The sequence below is a fragment of the Cupressus sempervirens genome, chromosome 11, assembly GCF_028749045.1.
Source record: "Cupressus sempervirens isolate cs-2001-9-10 chromosome 11, ASM2874904v1, whole genome shotgun sequence".
Lineage (NCBI taxonomy): Eukaryota > Viridiplantae > Streptophyta > Pinopsida > Cupressales > Cupressaceae > Cupressus > Cupressus sempervirens.
Window position 1 is genome coordinate 290,795,362 of NC_143128.1, and position 26,991 is coordinate 290,822,352.

The 26,991-nt window shown below is 35.7% G+C and overlaps 1 protein-coding gene across 2 annotated transcripts in view; it reads right to left on the bottom strand.

Moving 5' to 3' along the window:
* The window catches only part of LOC149529262 (L-idonate 5-dehydrogenase-like), a 211,193-nt gene that overhangs the window by 36,617 nt on the left and 147,585 nt on the right, over window positions 1-26,991 (bottom strand). Inside the window, exons 5-6 of one of the 2 annotated variants that reach the window (XR_016359197.1) lie at window positions 18,802-18,989; window positions 18,229-18,375 (exon numbers count right to left, since the gene is read on the bottom strand). Coding sequence is in view for 1 of the 2 variants with exons in the window: in XM_089811711.1 (XP_089667837.1) it covers window positions 18,802-18,989 (188 nt within the window). In the remaining variant the exon portion in view is untranslated. The remainder of the gene's footprint in view (window positions 1-18,228; window positions 18,376-18,801; window positions 18,990-26,991) is intronic. The other variant, XM_089811711.1, reaches the window with a different exon arrangement.

Below are 26,991 nucleotides of genomic sequence, written 5' to 3' on the forward strand. Positions count from 1 at the left end.
TGGACCAATGCAAAACAAGTAGTCATTATAGGCAATGATTGGTGCCCTATGACCCCTTTTACTCCATGTTTCTTTTTTTTATGCTATGTATTTTCATAGAGTAAGAATATGTATCAGCAGACTCTAAGGGCCACTCTCACGGTCAATTGTGTGAGAGGATTTACTTTCAGCATTACATTTCATTCATCGTTTGCAAATATCAGTTGTATTTATTTTTTGATGAATAATACAAGGACATTCTTGTGTGAAATGAATGGCTTTCATGCACTTTCTCTATCTTCATACTTAAATTTTACAAGTGTGCGAAATTTCTGTAATAGTAACTACATCCAAACATAACTGTGACTCCTAGAGGGCCAACTAAGTACACTACAAAGAGTCCACAGTCACCTCAAGTTCATGGGTGAGCTCGTTAACCTCTTTCTTTCCCCTCAAGGCATCATAACATACCTAGTCTCTTTCGCGCAAGAAATCCCAATCTGCCAACAATTGTAAATAGTTGTCTCATAATCCTGATAACCTCTTGGAGAGTATGAAACTCCTCAAGGGAAAGACCACCATCATGGTGCTCATCTATCACAGGAGCACTCCAACCATAGGTAGCCAAGATCTGTCGAGAAACATCAAAGTGCTCTACAGTTGTGGCAATCATGCTATCACTAACCTTCAATTGCCAAATCAAATGATAAGGAAATTGTGGCCGTTAACTCCTACACATGTCCTCCAACCCAAACTAAACACTATGATAGGAAACTGTATTTGTATCACTCACCTCGTGACACATAAAATCATGTTTGGTATCATCCTCGCTCACATCAACAACTGAGGTACTGCTACTAGGTACCTCAACAAATGTCTCATTTGAATTAGTAGAAGTTGTTGCCATATCAATCTCCTTGCATACTTCCACTTCCCATGTAACTGCAAGTCCCTCGAAGTCACAACCTTGGGACCTATCATCAACCAATGAGTCCTCTGAAGTATTTGCTATAGTTTAATATGACAAATCAAACTCACTACAACATGAATCATCGTCATAAATGACATCACTAGTACCCAAATCACGGGTACCAATATCTTCCACCTGCAAAACCTCTGCTATCTCACGTTGTTGCAAGCATGGCTCACTGTTGTTATAAAAATCAAAATCATTATGGCAAATCTACATTATGTGACTCACTTTTAACACTTGAATCCTAAGTGTTAACACAAGGGAACTCTATGCAACCATCATCTACATATGGAAAATTCACTCTCTTGCATAGGCTCACCATTAAAAATCAGAGATATTGAAGCTCATATTTTCCATGCAATCCTCAAAGCTATTACTCTCGTTATGCGAGTCACAACTCATAGTGATAACAACAGCATTCTACACACTCGCCCTGTCATCAACACCATCAAGAACCTCAAAAATAGGATTGTTGTCATAAAAATCAGAGCTTATATGACTAAAATTTTCATTACTACCAACTGATGTAAGATTGTCATCAATAGCGGCTATCATGTCATCAACATCTTCCTGGTCACTAGCTCCTATTTCATGTAAATGTTGGGACTCGATGCAACTCGTCCTTAGGCAAGTCTATCATAACCACATCCTCAAAAAAAGAGCCTCCAACATCATGCACATGAGGACTAGTAGCTGAACCACTGAGCAAAGACTCCACCTAATAGTTGTTGGCTACCAAAGGTACACCTCTACTATCCTCCTAATTCTTTTCTCCTTTTCTCTGTGAAAAAGATTTTTTGAAAATGGAAACCACATACCTAGCTACCCTATCAACTGTCGCTAGATCTGAAAGTCTTGCATCCATCCTTTTCTAATTTTATCTAATCTTTTCCATACTTTCCATCAAAGGATTTGTTTGCTTCCTGAGATTAGCCTTTCTATTCAACCGGTTTCCATATCTATTAGATTTCCTGTATTTGTCGAAACTATAATAATTGCAAGATTGTTGGTACTCAAATTACAATATGACGAAAATAATAATTTATTCCCTACCCCACGGGATGGCAAGAAACCGCTCAGATACCACCGTAATGAACCCCAATCAGTTATAACTTCAATTCTAGTAGTTTGACATTTTGTCAAACACTTATCATGCAAGCTCTGATACCACTATAAGGAGCCCTAGTGGCTCACATTATAGCAATGTTGAAGAATGTTTTTGTTTTTGAAAGTTTTTTGTTTTTCGGGAATGCATACTTTTTTGTGAAAAAAATCAGAATATATAGAAATGCTTGAGAAACAAACAACGTGAGAATGAAACTACTAATATTGCGAGCAATTATAACATTTGCAATGATTACAACTTATAAACAAATAGCTAACAAGGAATTTGTAGATGTCGTTGGCATCTGATATGTTGCAGCCAGAACAAATAAAACTCCACGCCAAACTCCAATAGTTGCAGCTCTCTGAAGAGCACTGCTAGCAGATGCAACATGTTACCTTGTAAACCCCGAATGCAGCCTAGGTAAGGAAAATGCTACTTCAATAAAACCCCCATGTTGGCCTCTCAAAGTGGCCACTCATTGTAGAATCCAGTAGCAGATCTAAAACGCTAAATTGAAGCCAACAAACGCCTTCAAAGAAACAGTATTTCGGACAGAAATGAAGGCTAGAAATCAGCCTCTAAACCAGTAGCAAATTGCCGAAAATAATATGATCAATTTGGTATAGTTCAGCACCAAATTGTCAAACCCCAAATGCATAAATAATCCTCAAAACTAGAGCACAATTTACTGTATATTTCAACAGCTCAAAGTGCCAAAAGAATGGAGGAATCAGTCCTCTCCAACAGCTAACATTGACACCCTCAAGAGATCCCAAATTCATAAAAAATGCAATACACAAAGGATGGTTCGATTTCCTCACTGTTACATCCCAAATTTTGACCTAGTTTGAAATATAGACGTTGAGGTTCACATGAAGTCAGTTGGCAGTTTAATTTGATGTAATCTCGCGAAATGGGAAAACTGTCAGTGGGGTGGAAACATTGTTGGAAAAAAATTTAGGCAGGAGCATCACCAACACTGAACAGATGGGTAGAAGACCTAGCGACTTGGAACAGAAAATATTTGTGGAACTGCATGAGTTATTTTAATGAATAGTTCAATTAAAATAATTGAGTTGCTTGGTAAATAATTTAATTATTTATAAAACGTATTTAAAAGGATTTTAATTGTAAATATTTAAATTTATACTTTTAAATATTAAAAATGAATTGGCATCATTTATTAGAATAATTATCAAATTATAAGAATTGATTATTATAATTTTACAATTCTCTTTTCAACTTCTTATTTTCTTCCTTTATTCTTGTTTTCCTTGTCAAATTCGATTTGTTTTGGCTTTCAAATGGTTCTTGTAACAGTTGGAAGCTGTAGAGTCTAACTTATTCTATATTATGGAATTCTTTAACGTTTTTTGGCATTCAACTTTCTCAACCATTCTTTCACCACTCTTTTTCGGCTTCTCTAAAGCCTTAGCCATGGAGTTGCCAGTGAACCATTGCATAAGCGACCGAGCCTTGTTTAGATTGTTCCTGATTTAAATTCGAACCCTTATCATCTACCGTGGTTGCAGAGCAGGGTCGGGGGGGGGGGGGGGGGGGGGGGGGGGCGGTTATTAAAATGCAGGCTCATCTCAGTTTTAGATGACAGAGAGCCACTCGTATGGCGTGCTATTTGTCATGATGCTTAGTGGATGGAATGATGTTCCCTGCCAATTCCGGGTAGGGAGGGCCTTTCTCGTTAGAGATCGTGTGGGGATATATTGAGGTCCGAGGTTGGGTGGTAAAGCCCCTGACAAATGTTTCACCCTCTCAAGATGCCGGTTGTGCGTCAGATAGAGATAAGCCAAGTATTCAAATGCTTATCGGAAAAATAGGTAATATCATTTTTATTTATGAGGTAAGATTAAATTTAAGTATTTCATTGTTATCATCATTTTACTTTATTGAATATAAGTATTTATCTAATTTTGAGAAACTGTCACAAATAAGAAATCGAAAGGAAAAGAAAATCTGAAGCCCTTAATTGATTGCGTGACAGCTGGAACCTTAATTGATATGTTGGTGTTGGAAGCCCTAACTGAATCCGTGGTATTGAAAACCCTACTTGAATTTGTGGTTGCGAAAGCCCTAAATTGAATAGGTCGTTGTGGAACCCTGGATAAAATCTGTTGTTGCGGAAGACCTAAATTGAATCCGTGGTTGCGGAAGCCCTAAGTGGTAAAGCGGTATCAGAAGCCCTAAATAAACTGATGGTAATTGATGCCCTAATTGGTAAGATGATATGTGATGCCCTAATTTAAGTTATAGTGTTATTTAGTTGTATTCATCTAATGATTTTTGAGATAGCAGTCGATTTGAGAAATTGTTATAGTATATTTGTGGACTAACGGGGTGGTTGCAGAAGCATACTTAGATGATTTTCGGTCTCAATTTTCCGAGGTATGTGATTTCAATTTCTGAAGTAATTTCATTAAAAGGTATTTCAAGTATTTAGTTAAGAAATTTTTGTTTAACTGACTTTAACGGTAAACCTTCTTCACATGAACATGAACGATGTAACTGCCTTCTTATGAAATCGAAGTTATAACTGTATTCTATGCTTATGATAGATGTTAAAATTAGACCCGGGAAAACTGGATGTTACACTCACAAAGGTGTTTTTATGATAAAAAATAAAACTCGGCTTCTCATTCACACCCAATGCCCAAAAACTTCATGAGCACACTTTTCACTTAAATGCACTTTGCATTATGCATAGGCACAAAATTGAATAATAAAATCTGTTAACTGCCTTTGCCTCCAAAAATGACCTTTTCAACAATATCATGATATTCTAACACACAAGGTCATTGTTTCTTGTGCCCAAGATTTAAAACTTTCTAACTCAGTTCCATACGAAATGTTCTCCCTAGGCTCTTGTGAACTGAGCATTCGTGTTGCTTTGCTCCGATACGCATAGGGTTCCTTCCCCTTGAGAGATCATGTGTCATGGAGAACCGTTAGCGAAGTTGTGTTGGGAAATGAGATATTTGCAAAGGTTGAGAAATGTTTGTCTATGCGGGCGAGCTTGCATTACTTAAATATGCTTAGGGAATATTATACTTGTTTCCCTTGAGCAGCCTTACAATAGAGGTGGCTACATGCATGGTGTCACTTACCTTGATTGACATTTTACGAGCGTGGTTCGGTAGAAAATACTTTAGAAAAGGGTACCACACGGGATTTCTTCCTAGGTCCTTGTCAATTGCTACTTCGTAACCAGATTTTGCCAAATGAAAATGTTTGTTGTGATTAAGAACAACTTTGTCTATACAAGTGCACCATTACAAGTGTATAGGGGGCATATACTTGGGAAATGGATGTCTTTGAGTGGCCTTACAATTGAGGTGGCTGCATGGGTGGTGCATCTTGTACAAACTAGACTTCTTTCCTAGTAGGGGCAACATTCAGATCAAGGATAAAGGTTTCGAAAGTGATATTCTTCCTAGGTACCTGTGAACCGAGGCTCCTTGTTGCTTCTCTTCAATCAACAATGTGACACTTCTCTTGCGTGAAGTCTTGAGCGTTGTCCTATTTTTATCTCTCATGCTACTTGTGCAAGATTTGTTTGGATGCATGGTGGAGTGAATGCAATCTCAGTTTGCCCATCACAGCAGGCATCCTTCGGCTGTAGCAAGTCTTTGGTGGTCCTCTTGTTGTTAGAAGCTACCTGGTCGATCCTACCAGTAGTCATATTCTTGTCTCAAAGATTAAGCCATGCATGTCTAAGTATTAACTATTTTAGACTGTAAAACTAAAGATGGCTCATTAAATAAATTATAGTTTCTTTGTGTTCGAACTACAACTGTGGAACAATTGTTATGTTGTCATTGATATCAAACCTGACTGTTAAGACATTGTGGCAATAGTAAAATCCTTTTGATTAAGGTTGACGTAACAGTCATTTGTAAATCCTTTAACAACGTGACATTATAAGAGAATGTTCTAAAGTTATCTAACAAAACAAGATGATTAAATCCTTTAATAGGGTCACACCTTTTAGTGTGCTTTGTAACCTTTAACAAGGTTGGCTCCTAACACAACTCACTTCAAAAGAGTGAAAAGTGGTAGCATGTTACTTGGTGGTTTTTCCAAAATTGAGTTTCCATGTTAAATACTGGTGTCAAACATTTGTGTGGATGTTTGTTAAGTGTTTACGCTACTTACTGTTCGAAGTTTATTATTAACCGTGATATTATTCTACTACTCGGCATATACTAAACAAAGAGCAAAATGGATGATTAAGTTGAATGGTGATGGACAATGTTATTTGATACTAAGTTACCGATTCGGATGCAAATTTTGGAAGTTGATACGAGATGTGGGGATTTTTTTTTTTTGGATGCGGATGCGGGAGGAAACATATATATATATATAACAATTGCGATGAGTATTTAGTATTGAAGACCCAATAAAGACATACAGTTTGCGTGAATACTTTTGGTCAAAGATTTTGATTAGCAGCAAATATTAAGAATCATACATCATAAACAAAGTTGTATCTACAACTGTTTAAATTTTAATAATCAAATATTCTAGGCACTAGCAATATCAAAGTTTGGCATTTAAAGAAAACAAATATGTATATATATAACAAAGATAAGTAGCGTGTAAATAACATGAATGTTGCAAAGATAAATAACATGAATGAGTTTTACACTTTTCATGCAGCTAGGCCCGTGGATGCCCCCAGATGCTTCTGGAAGCCCTGCGGATGCTGGCCGGAAGCAACCCGTAGGCTCCCGGATGCGTCTGGAAGCTGGATACTAGCTTCCAAACGCATTCAGGAGCCTACGGGTGGTTTCCGGTCAGCATCCACAGGGCTTCTAGAAGCATCCCGCATCCATCCGCATCTCATGCAGAAGCCTCTACATTTCTAGACGAATTGGTATCCTAGATTTGATATGTTGCTCATGACTTTGATTGAGTTTGTTGAAGTTGTTAAAAGTTGATTTTATACATCTAGACCTGAGGATAACTGATTCAACCCCGCCACCCCCCCCCCCCCCCCAGTTACTCTACATATTCTAACACATTGATGCTACTTTTCTATTTCAATAACTATAGTAATTCTAGAGCTAACTCTTGGAAGGGATGCATTTATTAGATAAAAGGCTAGCATGGGCTCGCCTGCTATTTTCATGATTCATGATAACTCAACGGATCACACAACCTTTGTGTTGGTGATTCTTCATTCACTTTTCTGCCCTATCAACTTTTGATGGTAGGATAGAGGCCTCCCATGGTGGTAATGGCTGATAGAAAATTTGGATTCAATTCCAGAGAGGGAGCCTGAGAAATGGCTACCATATCCAAGGAAGGCAGTAGGCGCGCAAATTACCAATCCTGACACGGGGAGGTAATGACAATAAATAACAATACTAGGCTCATCAAGTCTAGTAACTGGAATGAGTACAATCTAAATCTCTTAAGGAGGATTCATTGGAGGGTAAGTCTGGTGGTAGCAATCGCAGTAATTCTAGCTCCAATAGTGTATATTTAAGTTGTCGTGGCTAAAAGGATTGTAGTTGTACCTTAGGTCGTCACAGTCAGTTCGCTTGCTTCGTGTGCATTGGCCCTTGTGTCCCTTTTGTCAGCGGTGTGTTCCTGACTTTAATTAGCTAGGTCGCGATTTCGACATTGTTACTTTGAAAAAATTAGAGTACTTAAACCAAGCCTATGCTCTGAATACATTAACATGGAATAACACAATAGGAGTCTGGTCTTGTTTTGTTGGTCTTCAGGACCGGAGTAATGATTAATAGGAATTGTCAGGGGCATTTGTATTTCATTGTCAGAGGTGAAATTCTTGGATTTATGGAAGAACCACAACAAAAGCATTTGCCAACAATGTTTTCATTAATCAAGAATGAAAGTTGGGGACTCGAAAACAATTAGATACCGTCGTAGTTTCAACCATAAACGATGTTGACTAGGTATCGTTAGATGTTGCCTTAAAGAAATAGTATTTTGGATAGAAATGAAAGCCAGGAACTGGCGTCCAAACCTATCGCAAACCACAACAAATAAAATGACCAATTTGGTATACTTCAACATCAAATTGTCAAACCCCAAATGTAAAAATAATCCTCAGAGTTAGAACACACTTGACTATATATATTTAATAGCTCAAAGTGCCAAGAGAATAGAGGAACCAGTTCTCTCCAATAGCTAATGTTGAAACTCTCAAGAACTTCCAAATTCTGAAAAAATGCACTGTTCCATAAGGACGTGTCCCCTATGATTTTGGGGTCGTGGCCATCCTAGGCACGGATTTTTGTTGTCCCTAGAGCCGTTCCTTTTTGTCAAATTTGGAAACGTCCCCGAAACGAACAACTTTTTTTACAAGAAACTTGGGGACAACCAATAGTCAGAGTCATCCCTTATCCGTCCCCGAAATTGCTGGCCGCCCCCTTTTTACCAACAAGTTGGGTAAAGGCAAAACACCCTCAAAAAAACATTATTTTAAAATGTGTGCTGTCCGTGTAGGCCACTAATTGTCTTAATGACATAATAAAAATATGCAAACCATATTTGGTCTATTAAAACACTAACACTTCTACCCATTTTTAGATTTGACATACTTGCCAAGAGGAAGAAAAAGACATAGAACAGCGAAAGCAATGAAGAAAGATTGCATTCAATATTCACTACTTACTATTTTAGTTGGACTACTCTTTATTTCATTCTAATTTCATGCATGATACTTGGAGCCTGATGGAACCCAAAATTTTGGGCATCCATTTGAGCACCTTTTATAATCTTTCTATTTTTCTCTCATATTTATATCATTGAAGATTATATCTAACATATATTCCCTACAATCCTAAGTCATATAGTTCATGCCAATTTCTTACAGTCCTAAAGTCGTTTCTGTTTTGGATAGTTTAGCGATTCATTTTCTAAGAACTTATTTCATTTTTCTCATTCTGCAAATACTATAAAGATTGTTCGTGTAAGCATTAAGTGTCAAGGTATTCTAAGGATTTATGAATTGGATGTTTTATGTTGTTTGCACAAGAATCAAAATATTGCCTAAAGAGAGAAGCAATAGAAAAAATTGAGTATGCTTTATAGGAATATTGTATGTAGTATGGAGTAGCTTATCATCAAAAATAGAAAAAGTTGAGTATGCTTTATAGGAATATTGTATGTAGTATGGAGTAGCTTATCATCAAAAATTTCTTTAAGCATATTAAATCTGGGATTGGTTGAAATATTTTCTGGCATATTTTCAGTGATAACACTAATAGAGCATGTGAATGAAATATCAAATCAAGATTGATCATTTGGTTGCTAAATTAAATTTGATATGCACAAACAACAATGCTAAAGCATATTTGAATGTATAAGAGTCAACTGTGTATTTAGAACTGTGGAACTCTCACTATCAGGAGAACATATGATCCCATACAGTGAAGATACAAAATGTCTTTAACAATGATAAGTGCAAATAATTAAAAGCAGAGCCAGATGCTAATGAAATTTATTTTAAGATATCGATCTTGAAAGAAGACAACTGCTCATCATTAGAGAAATTATAACTGTCAAAAATATCAGTCGAGAAAGACACATTCACAATAAATCCAAATGGAGTCAATAGATCATCATTGGTGGCGCTATGGAGATAATATTACATATCCCACTCACGTTACCAATTTTGGAAGAGTTTTTCGGTGTGTGGGTGCCACTGGAAGATACAGACATTGGACCTCCGGTATCACCTGTCATATTATAGGCAGAGTCAGAATTTCTAAAATAATCAATTATTATTGCAAAGCCTGGAATTGTCCCAATATCACAAGGACTTAATTCATTTATCTTCAACAATACTTACTGTTCATTTTTGTTTGTTGCAAGCTTGCAAGTAGAAGGCGAAGCAACTAGAGAGGAAGTTTTGTCGAGAGTAGATTTGCTCTTAGGCAGAGAGAATACGCTCAAGAGGAAATTGATACGACTGAAGTTGCCAAGGAACACAAGCACGGGATGCAAGAAAATATGCATGGCAAAATCTGGAAACATATAGAATGCTCATGGGCAAAGCAAATGAACAGGACCTGCAAACAATTATGCATCGGAGATCACTCAACTGCAAATGTATAGAGGAGAATTCCTCCAGAGGATAATGGTTACGCTACCAAAAATGATTCTTATCACACACTATGACAAGGGTTACAACTTTGAGAAGAAAGAAGGCTTTTGCAAATGGAGTTACTGTGTGATACCATTCGAATCGAACACACATAAAAAAATTTGATTATTGGTCGATTAATTTGTTGTATGCTTTGCCCAAACTCCAAACATCATAAAATAATCTGGTGTTATATTATCCTAATCCAAGTCAGTTGATTATGAAGAGCCAATGGTTGGAAGGGATTTTGAAGATTTAATTTAATAACATAAGATTAGTTTCTTTTATGAAGAGGTATGATGGTTGAGGTATGCCTCTTTGTCTACTATAAATTTTAGATGTAAAAGCCAAACGAGGAGACTTAATAGACGATTCATGATTCATATTAAAAAATTTATATATACTATATGCACTTGATATATTTTATTCTCTCAATGATAAATAAATGAAGTTTTGAACTAAGCTTGTGGATGGTGGATTATCGAATGAATTCTTGCGCGATTCTGGATTCAGACAGTATTGGATGGATCATCTGTAAGGAGTGTCTCCAATACAATTTCATTTCCGGATCAGTAAGAAATATTTACTTTAATTTATTTGCATTAGAGTTTTAAATTATTATTAAGTTGTGTCCTTTATAAATATATTTTTTTATTTCTATAAGTAATTTAATATTCGGATAAGTGGGCTGGGTCATTATTGCATTTTAAAACTTGATAAACATAGATATTGTGAAATATTTAATTGTTTCTGTATTTATCTCTAGTTTGCCTCGGCAGGAGTTAAAGTGCATCCTAGACTAGTTTAAAATTGCATTTATATAATTATTCCATCGCATCCAAATTGTTAAAATTATTTTTAGTTTAAATATATTGAATTTTATAAAGTTGTATGTTTCAACTAATAATATCGACTCTGATTGCCCATTTAATTAAGCGCAAGTCTTTTACTCTTGATTCATAATCCATATGCTGGCAACTGTTTCATTTCTTTCCTTTGAAAAATTAATATATTCATTTGTTGCAATCATCTGTAATAATCACTCTTATTTTAAAAACTCTCATATGTTCATTTATTATTCTCAATTTACAATTTGCGAGTTTGAAGTTTTCTATAATCCTTGTCATTTAGAAAATTTTCATTGTATTCGTGTTCTAACCAATCTGCTTTAAGCATCTTGGATTAGGTTATTGTCCAGGATCAGGCACACCCGCTTTGGTTTTGCAGAGCCGGGAGCACAGAGGATTTGGATCGCATTGATCAATCCCGTCAAGTTGGCCTTAACGGGTTGGATATCCCACCATTGAGCAGGCAAGGCTCGTACGATTCCAATCTATGGTTTTGGAAACCAACAAAGCCTTTACGTATTTTGATTTTTGCTATATATGTATGTGGTATTGTTATAATGGAAGCACTTAGTATTTGTCATTTGATAATTTTCCATGTATTGATCTTCTAAAATCTATGGTGAATGGTTTATCAATGTTATGATATGCATATTTGAATTTTGTCTCTATATATGAAAAAATCCCCCATGTTTTTTATTGTCGTCTCCTGAGGATTCGTCCCCTAAATTTTGGCTTTGACCCATACCCATATTAGAAACACATCCTCATCCCCTACAATATCCCCATCCCAAAAACTCTGTGAAGCATATAAAAAATGCAATAGACAAAAGATGGTTATGTTGTCAATCAGGATTGCGCCTATATCGAGATGTAAAATCTAGCCATCCTGCTGAAACATGGAAACTCTCTCAGGTGGTGGGTTGTCCTAAAACGAGAGATGAATCTCCGGAAGCTAGGTCGGTTCCTAAGTTGTGATCACCTAATCCTAAATTATACACGAGATAAGGGTAAGAAATAAATAACAAGTAATGAAAACTAATCCTAAACGAGGTGATACACCAATGGTTTTGACTGTAACTTTGATCAAATCAGCACAAATTATGAAAAAACAATTGATTCACAATACTCAGACAAACACGTAACCACAAAAGTGTTTCTATGCAAGGACCGGGATCTTCTGCTTTGAAAGGGATACCTAGGTTTCACCAATTTTCTGCAAAAAGACAATGATCACAAACATAGACCTATAAGCACACGTATCAAAATTCAAATCGGCAATAAGGAACGTAACTTAAATGAAGGCAAACACAACATTAAAGTAAAGAATTCACAAAATTGCACAAGAATCAATGAGAAGGAACTGTTGAATCTCTATAACCAATGCTGAAAAAATCTCTGCTACAAATATGCTCTTACAATCAACTCAAAATCAGCAATGTGCAAAAATTTGAATCTGAAAGAAGATCCATCCTAATGAGGTGAATGTACAATATATAGAAAAAATAACCCTAACTCGGATTCCAAGATCATGCCTAGAAAAAACCATCCAAAAATGATAAAAACTATGAAGAAGCCTCTGAAAACTGCTCTCAACCATCTGCCCAACTGATAGATAACTCAAAAATTGCCTCTAGCTCCTAAAAATCATGCACAAAAACCCAAACTCGGATGCATTAAGTAACCCACAAATATAACATGTAAAACTGCTCCTAATTATGCAATATATGCATGAAATAAGCTCTTAATATGAACTGCATGCATAACTGATCTTAACTGCTCCGTAAACCACTAAAAATAGCACTCTATATAACCATCACTGCATGAGAAACTGAAACTGTCCTTAGCCTCCAAAAATAGCTCCTTCCTTAGGTGTTAACTTAATGTCCTTTCTTGGAGTTCAAAATTAGCTTCCCAACTTCCTCTCCTTGCATTTAGGCGTTAAAAAAAACGTTAACTCCCCTTAATTCCTTTTTTAATTAATAAAATCAAAAGTTTTATAATTGTAACCATTTGATTTATTAATTTTACAATAAAAAGCTCTTTTTATTATATTTAATATTAATGTATTTATTTTTATTATTTTATCAATTTTTTTTAATAAACACATTGATATTAAATATAATAAAGGGAATATATATATATATATATATATATTTATAAGTGCTATAAATTATAATAAATATTTTTAAAACTATACAGCACTTATAAAATATATATTTACTTATTTTCTTTATTATATTTACTTAAATTTTAACAAGTATTAAATGATAAATATAGACATTTATCTTTGATACATATCAAAATTTAAGTGAATATATAAAAAAAATGGAACTTCAACATAATAAAAAATGCCCATGTCCTTTGCATGGACCCAAAATCTCTTTTAAAAACAGCAAAGGGCAAAGTTTGAAATACTTGAAAGGCAAAATATGAAAGGAAAGGCATTTGTTTTATTCTCATTTTTTGCTCACGCATTGGAAGGAAGATGAATGGTTATCAAACCCTAGCCGTGGCCACGGATGGAATGTGCTGCGATTTATCTCACTGTGATTATCTTGCTGCGATTTGGATGCCATATTGCAGTCTTGGACGCTATACACTTGCTGGTAATGTGATGAAGACAGCATATCTATGAGCTTTGGCCACGGGTTTTGGAATCTTGGACATGAGTTTGCTTTCATAGACACCATTTCTTGCTGTGAGCTCACTGTTGTTTCTTGGGTTTCAATTTTTTATCTGTATGTCAGGACGCCATATAGTATTGCGGGTTTTATTTTGTTGATACTTGCCTCTAGACGCCATGAGTTTGCAGATTTCGGGCATATGTTGTTGGGTTTTGTTTGATCTTCACGGCCATATGTAAGCCGTAGGTCTATGAAAACCTTCTTCCTTTCATGGGCCGTTTTATGCATTTGTTATAATATTTTTATCCTTTGCAAGGACTGAGGTTAAGAGTAGAAGAATGTCTTACTAGCCTGCATACAAATTCCTTGAGTCTTTTTTTCTCTTCTTCATAATGTTCAGTATAGATGATACTCTGTAAGATATTGCTAGTTATAAAAAGAAATAACTGATTTCCTATTGTGGGTACTTGCATACTGAATTTTTTGCCATGAAATCTGATGAAATTAATGCTTATTTCTTTAGCTCTGGCTACCATATTTTGCTGAAATTTGGACATTGTCTTCTTAAGTCTGGTCGCGAATTTCATGTTGTAGTTTATCAAAAATTCATGATCTCTTGTCACCCTCAATATATATAGAAAACTCTGCATTTGTCTTAGAGGAATTACTGTCTTTGGAAAGCTTATGATCCATAACATTTCTAGTTGCAGCAAGCTGTGCATTCTCAGAATGTAACTTCACCTCAGCAGATGAAATTGCATTGTCTATATTCTGCTAGCGAAATCAACGTACTATCAGTACCAACACTTTCATTGTCATTACTTTCTACCAGTTGCTCTGTCTTCCTTTCACTTGGCATGCTTTCCTTTAAGTATCAGGATCATTATTTACGACAGTAGACATTGTATCCAGACAAAACAACTGAGAATCAATGGAAACAGCTTGCATGAGACCCAAGATATCACGTGATAAACTGATGAGATGTTTTTGAATGCATGACAGTGTCAATTTTTTCAGTTAATATGTTCCCACTGTATAAGTCTAAACCGATAAAAAAATCAATCCATCAACATCTAGCTTACCTACTTTCAGATTTTCTTTATAATCACTGCACCTGTTAGTTATTTCCATTTATGCTATCAGTTGGGCTTGGGAATTCAGCGTTGATTTTACTTGTCTAAGGCATATAAAGCCATATTTCCCGCTGTGGTATCATAAGCTTCTTTTGCTGTAGCTGAAACACTTCCTTTTTAAAGCTGTATAAGGTTGTTTGTCGGTTCCAAATATTCTTTCCATGAATAAAAATCTGCATACTGGTTTAAAATATTCATGTTATGCACATGTATTGAGTTATCTTCTGTAACAAGATTATATGCGTCTATCTATTTATATTGCAGCTGTGCCTTCATTTTTTCGAGATTGTTAGCGTGAACTCCATTTCATTAATGCTTGCTGTTATAAAAAATATAATTCCATTTTCAGCATTCCTTACTATAGATGAACAACAACTCTGTATATTGGAAATGTTTATAACTATGATACAAAAGTACTCATGCCTTATCGCATTAATTGCAGTAGCTTTATTCAGGTTCAATGCATATCCCAAATCTTCCCATAAAATCTCTGTTTTTCAACACCTTTTATTTCCTTTTCTGCCTGTATGCTTGTAAAGATCAAATTCCTTCTAACTGTAGACTAAGAATTTCATATATCCTCCATGATTTGACTGAAAGGTTTCATACCTGTAACACATGTATGTCCCTTTAACAATCTCCCCATGTCTTTAGTCTTTACCGCTACATGATTTGACCAGAAGGTTTCACGCTTGTAGTTTATGCATGTCCCTTCAATAGCCTCCTTCATTCTTCAGTCTTGGCCCCTACTTGATTCAGTCGAAAGGCTTCAAGGTATAATTTATGCAAGATCCTTCAACAACCTCAAACTTCATACCTATTTCTGCACATGGAACAAACTCATTAGCATAAACATGTTTTATTTTTCAGATCTCTTTCCTTCTTGTCTTTTAGCATAGTTATCTGAATAACCACGTTGTAGGAACAATAGAGTATAGATGGCAAGAAAGTTATCCATTGCTCAGTTCATATGAACTAATCCATTTCTTCTTTTATTTTTGCAGGTTTACTCCCAGATGGAGATGCAGGCTCAAACTTTCAACTTTCAGTGCAACAAACCTTCCATTAAGGCAATGGATGCCTTTCCTCTTATCTCTTTTCAGTACTTTTCTGTTTATACAATGTGTTTAGTTCAGATATTATGTTAGGAGCTAAGAATGCTTGTGATATCTGAATGCATTGTATTTAAGTACTGTGTAAAATTTAAACACTTTGTACCTCCTCAAAATAGTTTTGGATATTTCAATAAAAAATGTACTGTTTTGGTACTTGTATTCTGAATAAAAGTGATCAATTTTCTTGTTTACTGATTCTTGTACTTTACTTTCTACATTCTTTTCATTCTATAATATGTACTCTCAACCACTAAACACACTTAGTTAGTAAACTAAACACACTTAGTTCAGAATATAACATAGCAATTTAGGAGGTATGTTAAATTGGTAACAGGTTCGATTTCCTCATTAAGGCCTTTTTATAATATTAAATGAATCTTGGCTTCTCATTCACACCCATGCCCAATAGCTTCATGAGTACACTTTACACTTAAATGCATTTTACATTATACAGAGGCACATAATTGAATGATACAATTTAGTAACTCTTAGCCTCTAAAAACAACTTTTTCAACAATATCATAATATTCTAACACACAAGATCATTGTTTCTTGTGCCCAAGATTTAAAACTTTCCAACCCAATTCCAACAATCTATGACACTAAGGTAGCCAATATACAATATCAACAAAAATAGCAACCACAAATGTATTTAATTAAATTAATCATAATTCACCTGTCCTGCGAAAAATGACTGAAGAAGCATCACAATTAAAGGTTGACAACACATGAGCGATCTTGATGAAAAAAGACGATGAATGAACTTGATGGGGTGACTTACTAAAAAAAGACACTCCCTGCAAGATTCTTGAAGCCCGAACAAGAAGCCAAAACTAAAAACTGTGAGCATCATTCAACCCTTCTAACTCATTTGAACTCATCAGAACCATCTGTTGACCTACCATAAATAGTAAGTCCCTCAAAACGGAGTCAAAAATACCATTGCCCACTGGAGAGCCTTGTAACTCCACAACAAGGTCCTCTAAACACTAGTATCGGCCTACAAGGACCCAATGATAGACTAAATAAATCAAATCTGTCGCAACTACAAAAAAGGGGACATTACACTATAGCAGCCAAAAATAAAATCTTAACCGCCCAAATTTAAGCAATCTCTATTGCCCAACAATTATTATGATATGAGTTCTTGATTTCCTTAAAATACTTCAAACATGGAGTCTGTGTCTTTCCTGCAAGAGTTGACAAATTATTAAACCTTCAATCATTCAAACTGTGTATGAAACTTGTGTGCTCACATGTGTTGATTGGCTAGGGTTGATATCTTACCCCAAAACCAATTCGCTTAGATTTTTCTTCCTCGTTTTCCCAAGCAAGAAGCTCAAACTCCACAATAGAGAAAGAAAAAAAGCATGTCCAAATTCTTGAAGGGACCTTTTAATTTCCTGCTGAAAATATTTCATTAAAGCAGCTTTATAAAGTGATGTCTAATATTTCCCTTTTGATTCACTTAATTTACTCTATAAAACCAAAGGTAAAGTCCTCCATAAAAATTTCGTTATTGAATTACTTAATTAATCAATTTATTCCTTGATATAGCCCAAATTACCCTACAAGAATTAAATAGGCTGAATCGATCATTTCCAGCTACTCCAAGGAAGGGGACATTGCATAAATCAATATCTGCAGGTTCCGGAGAAGTGCCTCCCTTTTGAAATCTTCATCTAGAATTATTTTTACAGCAGTAAGCGACTCACAAATCAGAAGTGTGAGAATCATTAGTGTTAGAGGTTATCTTCTGAGAATATCTCCTCATCGTTCTTGTGTTTTAAGAGGTTGGCAACTGACTCTCAAACATTTGCAACTGCGAGAAGAGATAGTGGCCTTAATGGATTTTCCAACAACTGTAGGCTTTGCCTTACTGTAATTTTACTTTTGATTTTTGAGCTCCAAATTCTGAAGTCAAGTTTGAATCTCCTTTTTAACTTACCACAGTGTTAGGATTTTGATTTAGGGTAGGATTATCAGAAGACAGTATCATGGAAGAGAGTTCATTTCAATTAATCTCCAAACTGATCAGAGAAATCCAAGGTTTCCTCTTCATATTGTCTACTGGGGTGTAAGAACTCAGGTTGTAACTAGCAAAAGGCCATTGGCACCACAGTTGACGTGAGAGAAATTATAGTGCTACTTTAAGGAAGGGCTCCTTTGACATTGAGATTTACCTGATTCTTAGTTTCATTAGGCATCTGAAATCTCTATTAAAAAATGACTTCATTGCATGATTGAACAGCTTCCATGTGCTTGCTTTGCCAACACATCTTTTATTACTTATATTGAATAGACTAAAGTAAGGTACCTGTTAATCTGGTTTAAGTTGTCAGCCAATTCTTTCCCCATTTGGTGATGAGATATTTGAAATTTTTGTCAAGCATTTGACAGGCTTTGCACAATGATCGTGTCCTCATGATTAGGATGCAGTACACGGAAATAAGCAGAACCCTTTCTGTTAGACAAATATGCAAGCTCAGTCATGTCACAAGGTTGAGAGCAGCATGCTTAATGCTCTTAAATAATATAAAATTTCAGTTCTGATTTGATTTGGATGGTCCAAGGTACAAGTAGACAGGTTGGAATTCATTCAGAGTATATTAAACCCTTAAATGGCAGCCCAAAGGCTTTGGTAAATACTATACATTAAAAATAAATAATCACACCCGCTAATGCCAATCAACGTGCTTTCATTACAGTCATGCAGATGCTTAATTACATTTGAATTTAACTAGTTTCCATGTTCACTGTTGCCTTCTAAAGATGAAATCAATAACAAAAAAATAAAATAACTTTTTATAATCTTTCAGTTAGTATTTCTGTAAGGTATTAAAAAGGTATCTTTCAATAGTGATATTCTATAGAGATATTCAGCCAGTACCTCGCAGCTGCAGCAGTCAAAGGAAGTGTCATCTTATCATGAAGCATCCCAACTAAACAGACTTTCCCTCCAGATTTTGTGACTTTTAATGCTGTTGTCATTGTTCTTGTAGTTCCAACACATTCGAAAGTTGCATCAATTAGACCCCCCATGGCACTATGTATTGCCTGATTTTCACCATCACAATCCTGTGCATATCATGGGGAAAATGAAATTGTTTATAAAGAAGGTTGTACATCAAATCCTTCTTGTCTTACATTCTTGAAGAAACTTTTAGAACAACCCTTATTTTATGATATTACCATATCTTAAAATGAAAAGATTTGTAGATAGCAGCAATAACACAATCCAACAGTAAACATTACTTATTTTTGCAGCATGATATGCAAAATAATCCACAAGATGAGCATATCTTCTTGTCACCAATACACTCAAGTTTCTTGCAAACTAGGGACCACTGATCTTGACATTCTACAACTCTAAATCTGAAGGAAAGTACCACAAGATGAGCATATCTTGGTGTCACTGTCACCAATACACTCAAGTTTCTTACAAACTAGGGACCACTGATCTTGACATTTTACAGCTCCAAATCTTAAGGAAAGTACTTGTTTTGAAAGAAGCTTAAATCTTAAAAGTTGGCACCAAACAATTTCACTACATGTACTATATGGGGTAGTCTAAGGGTTTAGAGCATAGTTTAAAAATTTGGCGATATATCACCAAATTCGCAATATATAGCGAGTTGAATAGGCAAGCGAATAAAACAGAGAACATATCAGCTCCATTGCAAAATTCGCAATATATAGCGAGTTGAATAGGCAGGTGAATAAAACAGAGTACATATCGGCCCGATACTTTCTTAATATCGCGTTAAACAGAAAATATCAGCCAATAAAATCGTTGATTGTAGTCAACTAAAAATTACAAATTAGGTTTGAAAATTTAGTTTTTAACTTTGATATCAACACTGCAAATGAGGAGAGTCTGGTAAGAAGAGGCAAGTCAGGAAAGACAGACACAGGTCAGGAAAGATGACAACACACCCTGTAGATGAGGAAAGACGATGTTAGGATGGTATTTTTCATTCTCCTCCATTGTTTATCACTTCATCGTGACCATGCCTTTCACACTGTTTGAGCATATTAATCATTATGTTTTGGAAAATGGGAGTGCGTATATGATAAAAATTGTGAAGGGGAAAATAATCGTGCTTTCTGAATTAATCACAACGGCCTTGAAGATAGATAATCAAAATGTTAAGCTTAATAGTGAATAAGATAAAAAAAATAATGATTGTTGAAATAGGCTTCAAGAAAGGAGCATGAATCTCCCATCGATAAGAAGCATTCAAGAAATTTAAAACCAAAACCACTATGATCATTCATAAAACAAGGCTAATCAAATCTCCAACATCAGGGTAAGTGTAAAAAGATGGGAACTAAAGGTAGCATATATGAGAAATTGTGTGCTTCCCAAGCCTGTGAGTTGGAATTTAGCTTGGAATGCAGCGCTACAAGGGACAACGGAGGGTCATGATGAAAAAAGTTGTACAACTACAAACTAAATAGAAATTGTTACAGTTAAATTTTTAATAATTTATTATACTAAAATGTAATAGTAAATCAGTCACAGACTACAGTCTGAAACTGGTAAATTTCTAATAATAGTTTGTTGCTGTTAAATTTTTAATAATCAGTAACAGTCTTAATTTATTTATTATACTAAATTTATTTATTTACTATAATAATTATTAAAAACAGTAACCATAAGTCTGTAACTATTATAAACTTCTACTAATTGCAATTAAATTGTAATTTATTTTGATTTCCATGTATCTAATAATGCTTTTCAATTTGCAGACTTACAGTGCCAGTTTGTAACTACGCAAAATGGCTGGTGGCAGACCGAAGGACTCTTTATGGAAACATGGGATCGCAGGAGAAAACAAAGGAGATATCCAAAGTATCCATTGCCATAAAGAAATGACTTCAACCATGAGCCGATTGAAATATCATCTTACAAAGATTCCATGCAATGATATTACACCGTGTGACAAGTGTCCAGAAGAAGCTACAAGAGAGGCTTTGACAAGCCTACAAAAATATGCACAAAGTAAGCCAGCTAAAAAGAGGACATTTGAGGCCATGACAGCCCCAATGGGAATTTTAAGTTCTATACGATCAGAAACAGGTGGACAGGGTTCTTCTTCTATTGGGCCTCGAATACGAGGATCGGGAAGTGCAAGTAGGTCTAACAGACTTTTGGCTTCCACATAACACTCCTAGTGCTCAACCCGGCTTGCTAGGAGCTGCATGGAACAAAGAGATGCATGAGAAGACAAAGGTGGCAATTACAAGATTTTGGATCGGCAATGATATTCCCTTCAATGCTTTATGTAGTCTATATTGGGATCAAGCAGTAACTTCAATTTCCTTGTCTGGTAAGGGGTTTAAGCCACCAATTCCTTATGAGGTGAGTGGGCTGTTGTTAGATGGTGAGGTAAGATACATTCATCAGCTTGTGGAAGAGAAAAGAAAAGTTTGGGAACAGAAAGGTTGCACTATTATATCTGATGGGTGGACAAATGGCAAGAATAGGCCACTCATCAACTTTATAGTTGCTTTAGGGGGATAGTTGGTATTTATAAAAGCAGTGGGTAATCTTGTGGTGGGTAGTTCTGATTTGGTTTCCTATCACAGTCTAGTTAGTGAGACAGGAAGCTTGCACAGGAGTCGAGGATTATAGGGGCATCATGTGACCAGTCAGCTAAAGGTGAGAGATAGTGAAATTTCTTCAACTCTTGAGCATTATGACGATATCCGTCAAATGCTAGCTACATCTGGTTGGGGTGCTCCTATGTTAGATGAGCACAGTGATAATAGTCTTTCCTTGGCAGAGATTCATGCGCTTCGAGAGGCTGTCAAGATCTTGAAGCATAGCTACTCTCAATTAGTTGTTGACAGGATTACCTTCTGGAGTGGGGTAGCACCTGTTATGAGACGTTGTTAGGGAAAGAGGAGGTAGTTGGGCTCACCCAGGAGCTAGAGGTGACTATGGACTCTCTTCAGTATACTCAGTTGACTCTTCAAGAATCACAATCACAATTGGATGAGGTTACCATGGAGTTAGAGCGGGTACAGTCGACACCAACCCCAATCCCTATTTAGTTACATATTGTGGTTGGTGGTGAGTTTTTTTCCACGGTTGGGGATGGGAGACGTGATGATGTGGCCAACACATTCGTCCAACATATGGGTGCAGTAGGTACAGAGGAGGTGAGAGCATTAAGGGAGACGAGCTCTCATGGTGATTTGCTTCCTTCTGTCGAAAGCGGATCTATTTCTTCATTTCATATAGCTAGTACCATTGGACAAATGGCAGTGCCACATTTTCAGAGAGTTCAACTGTGGGTCGCAGGGGAACAAGTTGATGCTTCCACATATAATTTCTACTACACAGAGTCTTTCATGGAGTATCTTTTGGAGAGTTCGGATGTGCAGGAAGATTTGTATAGTGTTTGAGGGTACTCTCATCCGAGGCTCCTATGCCATTTAGAGGTTGGTGGGAAAGATTGTAGAGACTCTGTCTACTATGCTTCCCCACAAGGATTTCAAGGTTAGGTTTGCTGAGAGGATTGCCCAAGATCCTGGCCGACCAGTAGTTTAGAGTCAGAGATTGGAGCTATCTTTCGATTCGCAGACTGATACTGATGAGCCCTTGACAAAGATTGGGAGTTTTTATCGACATTATACTGCTAGGAATGCTCATCACTTTTATTTTGACCCACAGGTAGAGGATTTGGTTTCACATCAATGTGGGTTGGCTCTAGTTTCATACCATCCATTATGGGATGGGTTAGCACCATCTTTTGCAGATGGGATTGATAGTTGCAAATTAGACCCCTTGTAGTATCTACACACCTAGGATAGTTTGGCAGAGGTTGGAGTTGGTGGTAGTGTTTTAGGTACCTATGGTTGTTGGGTGTGGCTATCAATTTGACAGGGACTCAGGTGTGGATAGAGTTGGTATTTCAGTTGGATTGAGTTTTGATGTGACGTTGCCTTCCTCAGCGCCAAGAGTTGGTTTCTAGATGATTATGATGTTGACATTAGTTATTTGGGTAATGGTGCTACAAGATTTGTTTGTACACAGTTGGGATACTACGCAGTTCTACCCTTGGGATCCAAGTGGTCTGTGATGTTCATTTTGCTCCGGAATTGCTTGAGGACAAGCAATCTTAGGGAGGGAGGACTTCCCATTTTTGCCATTATCAGAGTTTGAGAGATTAGCCTATTATTGTGATCCTCGTAGGCTAATTATTATGGATAGAAGGTCTTTTGAGGCAGTGGCTTAGCTTGGCTTGGGATGGTCTTATCTTTTCACAACTCAATAAGTTACAGGTTGGTCTTCGTTTGGGTCAGATTGAACTTCATTTGGGCTTACTTTTATGTACTTACTATTTGTGGTAAGTTGGGTGTTGATTGAGATGGACCCTTTCTATTTTTAAATAGTGCACTTGGTCACATGGAGAAAAATTAGGAGTGACTCCTATTTCAGATGAAATATTTAAATGATGAATATTTTGGGAGTTAAAATATTTTTAGTGGCCAAATTATTATTCAATCATTAAATGACTTATTATAAACTTATAATTTAACTTTATAATATCACTTAAGTTGAAAGTTGAGTCACCATTAGAAGGGGCCATTTATTTCATTAATACTATGCCTAAGTCAAGTATTAAATGTTGCCAAAAGAGTTAAGTTGGAAAGTTTCAAAAGTTGAGTTTTTTTGGGAAACTTTCACAATTTCAGAAGTTGAGTTCTTTTGGAAACTTTTGTCAACAAAGGCATTATAAATATGAGCTCATTTCATTGGGAAAAGCATGCTTGGATGTTTTATTTTCTTTCGATGCTTTTGTGGCTTTTTTTAATGTTTTGGAATTCGTGCCCTTGTTGAAGTATAAGGGTATGTTTTGAGGATTTATTATCTAATGCTGAAGTATAGTGGAAAATTGTCTCAAATTGGTAGTGTAAATTGCTCCTGAAGTGTAGCAATTTGATTTGTCTTCTCAACTGTATTAATTGTGCAAGAGAAGTTGATGTTTGTGAGTGAACTGGTCTGATTCGAAAGGGTTTGGAGATAGAAATTATAAGTTGCAGAATTGCATTTCCTTTGAAGTTTGATGTTTTCTTTATTGGGGCAATGTCTATTACATGCTAACTGCGATCTGCCTTAAATTGGAGGGAGTATATTGTTGTACGTTTTTCCTCATTCAAATCTGCCGCAATTTGATATCTACAGCAGTCACCTACAGGTTCTTCCTTTAATTGCAAATTTAATGAGAGTTGTAATTATGTGTTTCAGTCATTAGATTGCATGCCAAGTATTTGTAAAAATGTCTATTGGCTGTAGATGCACATTTCACAAGCTGAAATCATATGTATGTATTTGAATGGTCAAAAAAGTTTGCATTTGTACTTCAGCTTCTTTATTTGGACATCTAATAACTATTTGTATGCGTCTAAGCTAAATTTGAACCATTACAAGCAAGCGGAAGTAACCTAAAAATAAAAGACAGCAAGATAGAGATTTCATGCAAAGTGTTTGAGGAAATGTCAAACCATTAATCTTGTGAAAGAAAATTGATGTTTAATTACGCTATCACCTGTTGAGGGTTATTACATTCTACTTTTTTTATTGCTGTTAAAGTTTCTTTTTTCTTTCTTATTCTTTCTCTTGGCTCGATATTTTCCCCTTTCTTTCCCCCTAGTAGTTATCTTTTTCCTTTCTCTCCCTCTTTTCTTCAGTTGTAGGTTTCTTTATTAAGGGACTTTTCTAATTCTAGTTTTACTTTTTCTCATTTCATGTTTCATGGCCATAATCATATTTAAGTTAATATTTTTCTCTTTCCAATATTTTATCCTAAATAATCCTTCTCTATACATACAGAAAACGATTATTAGGATGTAAGAATTCAAATGGAAGGATTTCTTTATGCTAATCTGCATTTTAAATTTTGTGCTTTTTCTTTAGTTTTTGGTATTCTTCCTTTCTTTCTTTCTCCTATAGCAGGTCTTTTCCTTGTAATATTTTCCTCTTGTTCTAATTCTACCTCTTCTCTTTTCATGATTCTTGGCCTTATCTATTAGGCCTCTATTCTTCTTTTGGTACTATTGTATCCTAAATAATTATTTTCCATACATATAGAAAACAATTATTAGGATATAACACTTCAAAAGGAGAAATATATTTTTCTGCTATTCTGCATTTTTTTGTGGGCTCTTTTTTTGGTTAAAGCTTTAGTTACCCTTTATCTCTTGATCTCTAGTGTTTCTAGTTATTCCCAAATCTAAAGGTCAAAATGTGCATTCTTCCCTCAAGTTTTGATTTGTTATAGACTTCGTAATCACTTACCTTGGACAATCAAACAAAAATAATTGTATCAAGATTAGTGGACAACACTGTAAGGAGTCAAGGATTGGGAGAAATATGCATTTAAATTTCTTTGCTCTGTTCTTTGTTAAAATATATCTACCTTAACTCTATATGTTGAAAAGGAAACCGATGGTTATCAACTTATCAATACTAACAACTTGATCATAGCTCGCAATGGAAGTTTTTATTATGCAGGTTGATTGAGAAACTACAAGAATCTCAGATGCAAAGGAAGAGATGTATTCATTTTACAAAGGATAAAATAAGTTCAAATAAGATATGTACAAACTGGACATGTAATTTTGCAGTCACTAGTCCAGGGCGAAGTTTATTGTAAATCTGAAAATAGGGTTGAATAAGCCCCAGGCTAAATTTGGGGGTTTTCTTACCCCATTCTTTTTCACCCAATGCCCACACTTGAACAGGGTGTGAAACATTATTTTAAAATCAACACTATCAAAGCCAAGGCTTTCATTTTTGTGAATGTCTTGCCTCCTAATCCTGAGTATGTCATTGGTTGCTGGATGAGTTTATAAAGGTGATAGTTGGGCCCTTTCTTCAGCAGCAAACCATTTTTTTTAGTGCAACCTTCCAAAGAATAAATAGCGGTTATCTTGGCGAGGAGAGAGAACATTGTAGTAGTTGATTTGGGCTGTGTGCCGACCGCCTTCTTTACAAATAAGTCATTCTACTAGGGTAGGAGAGTGCAATAGAGTTGTTTGGAGAAATCAAATCATTTCAACATAGGAAAGCTTGCTGGAAGTGAGTTAGATATAAAGCTTATCATAGTCCTGCTCATGCATCAATATACCTGCAATGTTATTCCAGCCATAACTAATTTTCATTTTTAACGGATATTCTCTCTTTTTTTTTTCCTTCCTTCATTACATTAGACTTGGCTATAGACCTATACCTGGCTAGAGATAAAGGAAATACTTATAGCTTAATATACCTTGTAATTGCTATTGTATAATTTCTGTCTATTGCATTCTCAACAACAGGTCAGTATTTCTAACTTTCGAGTAATATCTGAGAAAATACAGACTGGTTTTGAAAGTGTGGATCCTCTATATTTCTCTTCTTTGTGTACTGTTAATATTGCATGTGCAATTGGTTATGTTCAATATTCAGTCTTTATGCATTCCTATTTAATTACGAATTTTAATTGCATACCAAAATATTACCAGTCAATGGATAAAATGAAACCCTGAAAACAATACCCTTAAACCATCTAGTAAACTATTGACCAATACTGGGACGAAAGATTTTAGTAGTGGTATCAGAGCTAAAAATTTGCCCACCTGATGAGTAGTTCTGAGATTTGACTTTCAGTAATAAGCATGGCATCAAAGGGTAGAAAATGGTTGACCAATGTACTCATGGATATAGGTAGTAAACTTGGATGTCTATTGAAACCAAGGAATGTAGTTTTCAACACTGCGAAAGAAATTAAGTGGTAGTTGATAGTTGTAGAGCACTCACAATCTCTGATGTTGTGGGCGGCTCTAATTTCTACAGTGACTTAAGTTAGCACAAAGAGTTGACATAGATGATGAGATAAGACAGGTGGTTACTTCATGTTTGAGTGAGAATGTGAGAAATTCCACACCTAAAGCCCCTTATGATGATAACACAATGAAAGAGATTATTCAATTGTTGGTGGATAGTTTCTAGGATATAGATGACATCACATGTTTGCACTTTTCTAGAAGAGTTGCCATACTTGAAACATTTGCGGAACTCAGATTG